The sequence below is a fragment of the Oxyura jamaicensis genome, chromosome 1, assembly GCF_011077185.1.
Source record: "Oxyura jamaicensis isolate SHBP4307 breed ruddy duck chromosome 1, BPBGC_Ojam_1.0, whole genome shotgun sequence".
Taxonomy (NCBI): Eukaryota; Metazoa; Chordata; class Aves; order Anseriformes; family Anatidae; genus Oxyura; species Oxyura jamaicensis.
In genome coordinates, this window is record NC_048893.1 from 202,643,177 (window position 1) to 202,656,286 (window position 13,110).

The following is a 13,110-nucleotide window of genomic DNA, read 5'->3' on the forward strand; positions in this document are numbered from 1 at the left end:
GAGCCAGCTCTCCTCTGTGCCAGGGGAAAAAAAGACTGGTTTGCCACTAGATGTCAGTGGAGACAGTGTCCAGGGTGGGAAAAGCTTCGTGGGTGCCTCCGCAGGCTCCACAAACACCACACGGACCTCAGTGCTGCCCCAGCCTCCTCTCTCCTTTCATCTCCGTGCCATTTACACTCTCCGTGGGTTCCAGCAGCGTTGTTCTCAATGAGGAGTTCCTCTTGCCCAAAAATTCAGAGCCAAGCTCCATCCATCTCCTCTTGATCTCCCCCTCCAGGGACTGAGGCTGGAGCCAGGTCACACAGGGATAGAACTGGGAGCACTGGGGGCCCGGCGCTTGGACTGGGCTGATGTAAAATGGACAGAAATACCTGCTTAGGCATGGTGTCAGCTCCTGCGGCTCCTTTCCATCTGCGTCCCAGGACACAGTGAGACAAAGGCAGCTCGGGATTTAGAGGAGGTAAGAAAAGCAGAGAAATTTAGAGGAGGCAAGAATCACCTTACGAGCTACTTGTGACACGAGGTTGGGATGTGCCTCCCACATCCCTTATCCAGCTGGATGGGTCACGGGGCTGACCAACAAGGGTGAGTGTGTGCTCGAGCTTTCCCTACCCCGTTACTGAGATATAAGAGGGAGAAGTCCCCTCTCTGAGGAAGGCATTCCTTTTTTTTTTTTTTTTTTATCCAGTGCAGAGGCATTACTGCATTTTCCCTGGCAGCGAAGAGTTTTATATGACCTCTTCTCTTGCCTCCCTCACCCTGCCTTGCCCCTTCCTCCCTCCTCCCACTGCTTCTGGAGCCGGGCTGTGAACAGCCTCCAGAAGCAATCCAACACACACACGTATTTGGGGGGAGGTTATTTAAAGCCCCCTCGATAATTATTGAGGACATCTCTGTGCAGGGATCTGAGCCTAAGTCCCTAATAACCGGGCTCTCTAATCAGCTTTGAGGACCCTTCTAACCTAAACAAAACCCACTGCTTGCAGGTTTCCAGCCTGGGACCGCCGCACTTCAGAACAAGAAATAGCTGCCTGAGATCCTTCTTTTAGGTCAAGTTCACCCGGGAGGAGCCGAGCCAACGTATTTCTGGGTCCTATAAAGAGAAGGGGAAGGCACGGCGTTCGCAAAAAAAGCCTGGCCCTGACGTGCTTCGCCTTTTCCATGCCCTATTAAGGAGAAACTATGTGTTGTGTCAGCATTTCGGGGTCAGCACCGCCAAGCGCAGCTCGGGGGTCACGCCGTGGAGCTCGGGGGGTGTTGCTTTGCTCTGCTGAGGAGCCAGGACTGACCCTAAAACCTGGCTGATGCTTAGGATTTTGGGGGTACAGAGGGAGCAGGGAAAGGGATGGCAGCCCTTGAGGGCATTTCCCTGCTGCTGCTGCTGCTCAGAGCCAGCCACGAGAGGGCAGGGGCTGCCTCGCCGCAGGGAAAGGAGCTCCCTTTGTCCCCGAGGTCCATCCGGACGGGGAAAGCCACGGGGCTGAAGCAGGCAGAGGGAAAGCTCCCCAGAGCATCCATCAGGGCTCCCCGGAGATTAAAAGGAGGTGGGGAGGGTTCTGGCGATCCCAGCTCTGCAGCGCATGCAGCCTGGCCTCGCTCTGCTGCCCAGGATTAGCCCCGTGGGTTGCTCAGGACCCTCCGCCTGGCCTCCGGGCACAGGATGGGTGCAGAACAGGCATCCTCAGCCTCCCCCCTTGCCCCAATCACAACCCCTGCTGCAGCCCCCCAGCACCTCCGTCTCCTCACGTGCTTTGCAAAACACATCCCCCTGCCCCAGCCGGGGGCAGAAACAAACGCGGGCGATTCACGGTAGGGATATTGAACCCCCCTGGATGTCACGTCGGTGGCACCAGCGTCCCCAACGGGGGCCCCTTTCGGGAGCTGGGGGTGAGCAGCAGGTCTCCTCGCCGCGGGGAAGCCATCCCGGAGCAGGTTCGGGACTCGGGAGCTGTCCTGCCTCCCCCCTGCTCCTTTCATCGCCCAGACAGCGACATGGTTTATGGCAGCCCCGGGCCATTGAGCGGGCTCAATTAAGCCGCTTGTCCCCTTCGTTTTCTCCCCAGGAACCTGGCTCCCGTTCAGAGCATCCAGGAGAGGCTGGCAGCAGCGTCGCAGCGAAGGGGCCGGAGCAGACAGCGACTTCCCCAACTCGTGGCCACGTGGGATTTTGGGGAGCCCCCCCACCCCCCGTGCTTTCCCTGGGCGTTGGCAAAACACCCCTCCAGAGCAGGTCCTCACTTAGGGATTCTTCCAAGCTCTGGCCCTGAGGACTCACCTCCTTCCCCCTAAAGCTTTTTGGGGCGGTGGAGGGATGGCATCCTGCCCCGAAAATGCCCCCCCCTTCCACAGCAGCCACCCGTTTCTGCTTGCAGGCAGGGGCTGGAGCTGCTGCTATGGGAAAAGGTGGCTGCTCAGAGCGTCTGTCAGGGCATAAATCTGGAGCAAGGTGATGGATGGGCTGGCTGCCCCCACTTGGGCTGGGTGCTACAACCCTGTGCTGGATAAAAAACCCCAAACCCATGACCTGTGAGCCCGAGGAATGGCAAAGAGGAGCTGTGGAGGACCAGGACAACCTCTGGACGGCCCGAGCTGCCCTCAGCAGAAGGAAACGTGATTGCTGCTATTGCTACTGGAACAAGTCGTCACCTTCCCGAGAGGAAAAGGAGCCAGCCCAAGGTTAAACCACGTTAAACCTACATCCCACCGCCTTTTTGTACGGGAACCTGGAGGTCCAGAAGAGAAAACATCCAACTCAACGGCCCCACAACCAGCAGTTTCATCAGGCACGCCGCGGGGCTAATGAATTTTCCCAGAAAAGTGGCCGTGGAAAACAAAACCTGGGACAGAGAAGGACAAGAGGAGCTAGTTCATGATCCTGGAAAGTAATTCAAGCCGAGATACGACGGGTTGCAAGCAGCAGTTGGAAAGCCCGGCTCAGATGGGAGTTTCACTGCAAGAGCCAGAGTGTTCTGGTTTATTGCTGCAGTCGGAGCAGCTGCTACCGTTCGGGCTGAATTGCCGTGTCTGGTATAAATCCCCTGGCCGAGGACTCCCGGCAGCCCTGGAGAAGTTCCCGAGGAACGTGTCCTGCCCCGTTGGAGCTGGCTGGGCTCTGGGGAGCCTGACCCCAGCTCCAGCAAACCCCTTCCCGCACCGAGCAGCCCGGGGACGGCGTCGGAGCAGGGCGAGATGGAGCAGGACCACGAGGACCGGGAGGAGAAGGAGCCTGGGCCATGTTTTGGAGCGGTTTGTAAACTTCTCACACGCAGGAGGATTTGCTGTTTCTCCGCTCGTTGGGAGCACGGGGGATGGTGTCCAGCAAACCTCCTGATAGCAGCGGCTCGGGATGTGCTCCCGTGGCACTTGGGGGACAGGGCGCTGAGTTTCCAGGCACGTCATCCCCAGGAGGAGACCTCCCGCTCGCGAGGACGGAGTTGTCAAGGCTTGAAGATTGAAACCCCTAAATTACTGGTTGGCAAACTCACAGATTCTGCGCCAGGACTTCTCGGGGCTTCATCTGTGAAGCCATCACCGAAGCGCAGAAGTCGGAGCCACCAGCCCGGCTGCTCAGCACCCTGCTCCCCTTAAAATTACTCCTTTAACTCTGAGAAATTGTCCAGGAGCGGGCCCGTCGCTCGGACACTCCCCTGTGGGCATCTGCGCCGGGAAACAAGATCTTGCTTCACGTCAAGGTCTTTAAGCACCTCGGTAACTAATTTATCGCGGGTGCTTCACCCGTCCCCGGTCGAGGCAGGTAAATCGAAACTTGAATGGGTGGCTGGAGGAGAGCAGCTTGCCCTGGTAGCATCACTTGAAACCCATCAAGCTGAAGGAAGTGATTCTTAATCAGCTTTCGAGCTCCGTTGTGCTCTGCAGAGGTTTGTGGCTGCCAGTGTTATCACGTAAGGTAAGGCCGGTCCCGGATTCGGTTCCGAATGCTCGTAGCACCTTCTGCTTTCGCCCGAACACGTGGCAGCGCACGGCGCCTGCTCTCGGCCACGAATCGTCTGGATCCAGCAGCCGGGGCTGCCCTGCGTGCCTCGTGAGCTCGTCGGGACAAAGCCTCTGAGCCACGACCTCTGCTTCTCTGCCACCTCCCCGTCTGGCTTTCGGGTTTCTGGTCCCCGGGGGGAGCAGTGGTAAGGCACAGAGGGGAAAAACACAGCCTGAAGCCTCCACGTGCCCGCTCTTCTCTTCTTCTGCAGCATTAAGCTCTGTGCTAGGCAATGAGGTGATGTGCAGCAGGAAAAATGCAGCCAACGTCTCACCCGAAGTTTGGGATGCGCTGCTGAAGAGCACGGCTCTATAAATACCCTTGGAAAATCCCCCCCCCCCCCCCCGCCCTCGCTTCTGGTCATGGAAAATATCTCCAGCTCCAGCGGGAGAATCGCTGGCATCCCACGCTGCTGCCAGCATCCTTTGGGATATCACGGGCTCGCTCCGGTGCTGGGCTCGGTGTGCGGCACCGACACGTCCGTGACAATGTGCACACCGAGCCCTGCATCCCACGGCTCAAACCAGGTTTTCACTGCTTTCACTGGCCTCTTTTTCTCCTCTTCAAAGCAGCCGGCACGGCTCTGCAGAGCTGCTTGGGCGAGGAGCACGGGATCCGTAGGGTTTCTCCACCTGGCTTCACGCCACCCTGCCTGCAGCCACGATCGGACAAACGCTGCGGAGCCGGCGGTGCTGCTTCAGGACTCCGTCACCGCTGTGCTGCAGAGTGATGAAGATTTAGGGTTATTTCGGCGAGGCTGGGGGTTTGGAGGCTGTAGGATCTGCCTTGCACGGGGAAGGAGAGAGGAGCCGTGTGCATCCCAGCCCGGCTGCGGTACAGGGTGCCTCCCTGGTGTGGCTGCGGGAAGCAAAGCTACTTTGATGGTGAAGAATGATGATGAAAGGATCAAAAAGGCAGAATCACTGCCTGGAAAGCAGCACCAGAGCTCCTCGGGGACACTTGCTGACCCAGCACCAGCCGACCTCCATCCCGCGGTTCCTCCTAATGGCCCCTCCGAGAGGACAGCCCGCGCACTAATGGGGCAAAACCGCTCCCCGAGGTCCAGCCGCCAGCTGAGTCTCGGGGCCCGAGCCTGTCCTTCAGAGCAAATTCATCCGATTTTCATAGCTCGTGCGCCGCCAGGCTGCCGCCTTGGTGAGAGCCCCCTCCACCCAGCGCTAAACCGGCAGTGAGTCTACGCGCAAGGTTATTTTCTAGGACATTAACCAGAGCCCTCGGAAGCCAGCTTGCAAGGGACCCATGAAGAGCAAGAAGACACCTGACCGGAATGCAAAAGCGGAGCCAAAGACGTAACACCTTTTATTTTTTTTCCTGCTCTTTCAAAAACAGCTCTAAATAGTGAGCTCAAACCAGCGGTAGCAGTTGTGAGGGGCTATTTGCTTTAGAAAATGAGCGGTTTCAGCAAAAAAATATCAGATGACTGCCAGCCAGAAAGGTCTCATTTTCGGTATCGCAGCTACTCACATCGCGAAATAAACCACTCGGGCTGCGATGCAACACAGCTGTTTTGCAGGGTCTAATAAATAAATGAAACGTATTTACCAAGCCTGCCCTTCGGTAGGCAGAACACCTCTTGACATCCTAGAATTATCTCCGGCTACGTCTGGCCAGGACTTCGATAAATCGTCTCCTCGTCCTCGGCTTAGCCCGGCCAGGTAATTTCAGAAGCAGCGGCCGCAGTTCTCCGCTATTACCCGCAACAGCTCCGCCAGCTGAATTAGCAGGAGACCCCCCCCCCCACCCGTTATCCCAGAACAATCCCGCTCTGCCGGCGTCCTCGGGTAGCAATTTGCTCTGACCTCAGCAACGATTTGTGGCTGGGAAGCGGCTGCAGAGCCAACTGCAACCAAAACCAGCACGAGCCACTCCCGAAACGAGGGCTGGGTCAAAGGAGATGGCAGCGGTGGGTTTACCGATGCGCCCGTAGCCGCCTCTCTCCCCGGCTGCAGTCCCTAACGTCGCGCAGAGCGACGTCTTCGGCTCGCCCTCCTTTCACCTTTCAGCCTTGCAGCTCCCGGGGTTGCGTCTCTAAATCACGGGCTCTAGACCAGAGGGGTGCTCAAAGCGGGGAGCTTCTCCGAAGTCTAACACGGCAAAACCAAACATTTACAATGTCACGTTTGCAATGAAATTGGAGTATTTTCAGTGAAAGTTACGGGAGAAAATAGGAGTTTTGGAAAAACCGACGGCGGATGCAGTGACTCCTGGAAAATGCCAGTTCTCTGCTCACTCCTCAGCCATGGCAAGGCTGCAACAGCGATCCAAGGGCGCACAAACAGGAAAAGGCACGCTGCGATCGATCGCGCCTCGCGTCTCAGAAACCGGGGTGTTCTTATTCACACGGCATTAATATTTAAATAAAAACTCGTAGCCATACTTTTAAATTACCAGCCTCTCGCATCGCCTCATGCAAGCATGTTCCGTGCGTTAATCCGAGGTTGTTGCTGTTTTCTGTCCCCGCCCGACACCCTCGCACCCCGATGCCCGGCAGGAAGGAGGCCCCGCTCCTGGAGAAATTAATTAGCGCAGTAATTTGCCCGTGACACCGAGGTGAGGCTGGATTTGGCCCACTCCGCAGGGTTCAGCCGAGCAAAACAGCTGCGCTACGGGGTTTGAAAAAGCTGCCGTCAGCACTCCCCGTGCAGCTGAACCTGGAAATTCATTTGTCTTGGAGCAAACAATGGAAGAAGGGCGAAGCAATTACAGCAAGACAAAACGAAGAGCAGAAGCGCACCTCACAGCAATTGTTCGTGAATTTGCATTAAAAAAAAGAAAAACCTAAACCAAACCCGCTCCGTAAAAAAAAAAAAAAAAAAAAGGTAAAAATTCGGGACTGGAAGAAAAACAATTTCCAAACTGAAGGGAACTTCTCACGGCTTTTGCCCGAGATTATGGTGCCGGGAGGAGCGGGGAGCAGCTGGAGAACCCACCTGGGAAGGTGAGTGACCAGCTTCCGCCTCGGAAGGCTCCTCTTCTTCACGGCCGATGCTGTGTGACCCAGGGGAATACTCGTGGTCACGTTTCTGCTGGGAGATCTAAAAGCTTTTTGTGTAGCCCAGTGAAGCCCCGGCCCTCGCTGAGGTTGCCAAGTGGCAGGGACAGGCGAAGGATGGTTGTCACGAGAGGGACCGGGGGCTCCTGGGCCCCTTTCCTTCCCCGTGCTCTGACAGCTCCACACCTGGAAAGCCATTCCCAGCCATTTCCCAAGCTTTTTCCAGGGCACAAAGCAGCCAGGCTCCTCGAGGTAAGCTTTTCCCACATTTTTTTTGGGGGGGCGAAGAGAAACAAGACCGTGTCTGAATGTTATTTTTTATGGACATATTTTGTGGCACACTCGGAAGCCTCGATCCTGCCGCGAGCGGAGATTGCAGTGGGCAGAAGACCACGAAGCTTCCCAGGAGACCCCGGCCAGCTGACGCAGCAGTCTGGGAAGCACAGGCGACAAAAGGCCTGCAGTGCTTGCTTTCCAAAAGGTGATGTGAAATCTTTTCAGGGAGGATGCAGAGAGAGGTACAGAGAGAGACGCTGCAGACCGGATCGCTCAATTCTGTCGGCCTCTTCCAGCCGACAATCTCATCAGCTTTCAATTAAAGCAGCGTCACGTACCCGGACAGAAAGCCCGGCGATGGCTGCATCCAAGAAATAGTTTTAATAATTTACTAGGGGATGCTCATTTCACTCTGCCAGTCCTGATTTTATCTCCCAGAGGGCCGGCCGTGTGTGATACCAACTAAACCATGGTCTGCTACAGCCAAAACCGAACCCAAGCCGTGTTCTGAGGGCTGAGCACTCCCCTGGGACGCGGAGCCCATTCCGGCACGGCGAAGCAGAGCCTGGCTCCTGCTGCCCGGGCTGCTGGTGGTTTTTTTTTGGCTCGTGCAGGGCCAGGTGGGCGTGAAACCATCGTCCCCCCCTTGCCACCCTGCCGGCTGTGCCACTTCAGCTCTGCTAACGGAGATTTCTCACCTTCCCCAGCCTGGCCCCAGCACCATGGCACGCAGTTTCTGGACGCGGTGACCCGTGCTTCTGCGATGCAGAGCGAGATCCTGCCACCAGATCCGCACTCCTCAACCCCCCCCGGGCCATGCTTCGAGCAGGGAACTACTTGGTACAGTGAGCATATCAGCATTTTCCCAGCTGCATCTTTTTTATTGCCTCGTTTGCTGCAGCCCCGACTTCCCTAAGTTTTCACTCATTGTTTCTATTAAGAATGGAGGGAGAGAAGCGGGCAGCACCTTTCCTCCCATCCCTCCCGTAATTTTTATGTAGGGCAGCAGATCCGCGGACGGAGAAGAGGTGGGGGAAGCTGCCCCAGCATCAGCAGCTCCCCTCCGAGCTTCCTGGGAGGCCCAACACGAGGAAAGGCTGATTAAGGCAGGTTTCCTGCTCAGCCTCGGCCGTGCTGAGATCTGCAGGTTATTCATTACGGGGACCTTGCTGGAAGAGCAAGCAGGAAAAAAAGTGCAAGTGGCAGAGCAGCTGCTCCTCAGTCTCATCCTCTCCTAAAATCCAAGGAGCAAAGCCATCAGAGGAAAGAAACCCGTCCTGAATGCAGCCATGGTTCTGCTGCCGACTCTTCCAGAGGCCAAAATTTCCATCTTTGCACTGGCCGAGCTCCCCGTGCTGCTTCTCAAAATACCCCAGGCACAGCAAGAGGAGCTTTGGAAAGCACTTCAGGGTGAAGAGACTTTCACGGAAAGAAGAAAGCCGCAATCACAGCACACCTCCCGACCAGGCATTATCGGCTCCGCTTGTGCTGGGACAGCACGGCCTTTAAGGAAGGGGAAGAGGGAAAAGGTGGAGGCATGGAGGGTGCCTGTTAAAAATGGCAGGGTAAGTGGCATCGTTGGTGGCTTTGGGGATTAGCATCATTTATAAGCTATGCTGATAATGAAGAGAGGTGTGTGAAGCAACAAGAAAAGAGATGCAACAAGCAAGATGCTGAGCAAAAGGACAAAGCAGTCAGGACAATCACTTCTGGAGGAGCACCGTGAATGGGTATATAAAGCAGGGGAAGATGGGATTTCTCAAAGCTGCAGGAGCGGAGGGAAAAATGATGAAAGGCAGCGTAACAGTTCTGTGTGAGGACTGGAAATGAAAGATTCAAGATCTGACCGGACCCCGCAGCAATGCCCAGAGGCCGACGGTGCTGCGCCGAGCTTTGTTCAGCCAGCGCCGAGCACAGCCACGACTCCAAGGAGCTGGGAGCCAAAACGGGGAGCGAAGCAGCTCGCAGACCTCAGGCAGGACTCAGCCAAAAAGAACTCACCTTCGAGAAAGGAAAATGAGCAAAGCAAGGTGCTGGGCGCAGGAGGGCGGCTGCTGAGCTGGGAAGAAAATAATACAGAAAGGCAGAGCATGAAGGGAGCCGTGGTCCGTGGTGCAGTGGAAACACTCCTGGCACAATTAGGCAAATCAAGCCCGTTAAAGGACAATCGCACCAAAGAGGTATTCTCAGTCACCTTCCCCCTCTTTCTTTATGCAATTACCCCAACGGCAAAGAGGCCGTTAAGCAATCGTTTCGATAGCTGGAGCTTTGTTACCGGCTCTGCATTTGGGGAATGATTTTGTTCCTCATGTAAATACCACCTTACAGCGACGTTTAAAGGTTGTTTTAAGCTTGTGCCTGTGTTTTTCTGAGCAGGGGTTTCAAGTTGCTGCATAGAAGAATAATAAACCATCAAAAACGATGCCCAAAAACCCCTCCTCTGTATTTTTGTCCCCAAAGGCCAGGCTCTCTCTCAGCCTCAGATCTTCCCCCGGTGGAAATCGACGGACATTTTGCCACAAACGTCGCCGGATCTGGCATCAAGGCAACAAAACGGATTTAGTTCCACTTTTTCTTTTTATTATTCAACTTTTTATACATAATAAATACAAACTTTTTACAGCCAATATAAAGAAAGCATTTGCACCCATGCTCTCAGTGTACTGACGCTGTACATGATGATACGCCGAATACATGCCCTGTATGAAGAAATCATAGTTAAAAAGGAGGCATATTTTTACAACTTTTCTTTTTGTTTTTTTTTTTCCCTTTTTTTTTTTTTTAAATAAAATTAGCAGCTCTTACAGAAAATATTTTAAAATACAACTAAAGAGACTTTAAATAACACTTTCTGAATTTTGAAAGTCCGGCTATGAAGGACACAGAAAAAAAAAACTGGCCAAAGAAATCGAAGGCGAACGTTATGGCAGAACTTGCTTTGCTTCTGCATTGTGAAGCTTTCAAAATTTTTGCAAACAGTTAAATCTTTTTAAAAACTTTTTTTTTTTTTTTTTTAAACTTAAGAACAAGTTTGATAAACACATAAAAAGACCTCGAACAGATCAACAGGACAAGAGGTGCAAAAGAATGAAACACATGGAAAAGACTTCATTGGACAGTCACTGATTTCGTAACTGGTCAATGAATTTTTTTCTTCAAACAGCCCCGCTCTTGGTTAAGGATCCCACTGGGAAAGGAGATTGGCAAATGCGAATGTCTCAGAGACCCAGCTTGGGTTGGGATTTACAGGTATGTGCAAACGATAAAATCTTGTTAGATGATGATTTTTGTAAATGCAGCCTCAAAAAATAGCCCTTGTTAGTAAACTAAAGGTAGGAGATTTACTGGCTTAGAAAAAAAAAGGAACACATAAGAGCGCGTTCACTCGAGCCCATACAACAGCTCAAAATAACCTCGTGCTGCCTTTCAGCTTTGATGCGATGGATATTGCTATTCTGAGAGCAATTTAGGAATCACATATGAAGAAAAACCTGCTTTCGCCTGGTTTTCCCCTTTCCTCTTTGTGTTACAGCTCTGAACACCCTCTTCCCGTTTCATCCAGCCCCGGACAAAAAGCTTCCTTCCTTCCCAGCGATCTCTGATTTAAGCCTAGCTCTGAAATTCTTTTACTCTCTACTTGGTGCCTAAGAGTCATTTGCGACCATGGTCTGTTGTGCTCCTCTTGGCCACAAAGGCGGTCCGAAGGCTTGGAATAAACCAGAGGCTTTCCCGGCTCTGGCTTTGGCTAGTTAACGGGCTTCAGGTGGGGAACACGACGGGACCACCCAACGCAAGAACTAAATAATGCACGTAAATACTCTAAATGTAACTTCTAGCTCTAGCCAGATCTTTTGATGACGAAGATACACTGCTAATGTTGGCTAATAAAGTACACTGGCAATAGCTGGGATAAGAGTGACCCAAATACTTAAAAAAAAAAATGAAAACAGAACCAAAAAAAAGAAACAAAAAACAAAAAACAAAACCCCCAAGATCTGCTAAGACAAAAAAAAAATGAAGCTCAATTTCCAGATCTAGACAAAACCTCACTTACTTTCCTACCGGTTGGGTTATGCTATGGAACAAGATGTTGCTACTAATTCAGCACCTCCATATTAGATACTCTATGACTAAATGTACTGCATAAATATTAATACAAAGAACATTTAGTTCTGCTTAACTGTTAATTATCGAAGAGGTGTGCATTAACGTGATTAACGCCATACGATCCGCATCAGTTTTCCTTATCTATGAGATTATTTTCCTGTTTCTTCCTTCCTCAAGGGGAGTAAAGAGGAGCCAGCCTCTCCTTATAGTTATTTTGTCGGTTCCCTTTCTCGTTCCGCAAGATCTGATTAATAGCTAATCAGACGAGTAATGCTACTTGAAGAATTGACAATCTTTAACACATTCCTATGGCAACAGTAATATACTGTACTAATGCACGTGATAGAAGTATGCTATGACTAAGCCGCATGACCGAGGCTCTTTCCTCGGCCTCCGTATAAAAACTGACCATCTTCAGCCAAGAGAGAAACCTGCTCCAAGGCAATCCTCTGCTCGCTGCTTGGCCCGTCTCGCTTTGTGCTAAGAGAGGAAGAATGATGTCTAGAAACCAAAACCCAAAAAAAAAAAAAAAGGCACAAAATATTCATGACCGTGGGAAGGAATCCGCCATGTCACTGTCACAGAAAATCCTCCCTATCTCTTGCTCTATTCAAAGTCTTCATCATGCAAAGGTGCCTAAAAACGAGATCGACCAAATACCGCGTTTGGTCTTGATTGTAGCACTACTACTCAGCTAGTCCGCTCGTTACACCAGCGTGATTTCCACGTCCTCTATCTTCTCTGTTGCCCGGCGATGATGCTGCGTAGGGGGCGGTGGAGCTGCTCGCACCTGAAACAGCCAGAACCAGCCGGTAAACATCCCAAAACTCCACGTTTTCAGAACCTGCAGGGAGCACAGCTGCAATTTTGGGCTCGTGCCTCGACGCGATGCAAAGACACGGGCCACATATTGAGATCAACAACAGCTGTCCCTGACCTCAGGTACGGAACGCAACCGAGCCATCGATGCTCTTTGTGATATCGTCCCGTCACCAGTCTCAGGTGGCTTTTTTTTTAACGTGGACTGGGAAGTAGAAAATGCCCCAGTGCATCCAAGCAGCTTACTCATATTTAATCAATCACCGACCTCAGTGATAAACACCTGAGCTCCAATGCCATTTTTATACTCTGCCACATCAATGAAGTTATTTTTGCTCTTGACGGAGCATTTCCTTGGGCTTTAACAGGGTTTAAAGGGGGTTTAAAGTCCATGCAGGGTTTTTATCGCATGTTTTCAGAATACACCAGAGTGACTCGCTATGAAAAACACGAATTGTGGAGTATGAAACAGCTGTGCAGCCCTGGTTGGTACTGTCAGCACTCCCCTAACACAATATTTTAAAAACATGCATATTTAAAATGCTATACTACGAGAAATCCCTTTAATTAAGACATGACGCTGTTGTAGTATCTTGAAAAGACGCTCAGCTGCAAGAAACACATTAAGTAAATACAAATCTACAAAATGAAAGAGTTGAATCAGTCATTTCACCAGAACGAGATAACTTGCAGCTTCTCTGTTCAGCGCTTCCATGTTTAATAGTGCAGCTCTGTATCTTTCGCCTGTATCTCACTAAGGCTAACTCACTGGCTGCTGGGTTATTTGAATGTATTTTAGAATATTCGTTAAAAAAAATACTTTTTCTGCAAACTCATTCATTAAAAATGTTAGGAAAACACGGATGTTAAACCTTGTTTGTTGCAGGGCTTTGAAATCCCC

The 13,110-nt window shown here is 52.0% G+C and overlaps 1 protein-coding gene across 2 annotated transcripts in view; it reads right to left on the reverse strand.

Moving 5' to 3' along the window:
* Positions 1 to 9,845: 9,845 nt before the first annotated feature.
* Positions 9,846 to 13,110, reverse strand: part of FCHSD2 (FCH and double SH3 domains 2) — a 141,993-nt gene continuing 138,728 nt past the window's right edge. For both annotated transcript variants that reach the window (XM_035343767.1, XM_035343760.1), the window contains one exon: positions 9,846 to 12,180. In XM_035343767.1, the coding sequence (XP_035199658.1) occupies positions 12,097 to 12,180 (84 nt within the window). In that variant the 3' untranslated portion in view covers positions 9,846 to 12,096. The remainder of the gene's footprint in view (positions 12,181 to 13,110) is intronic.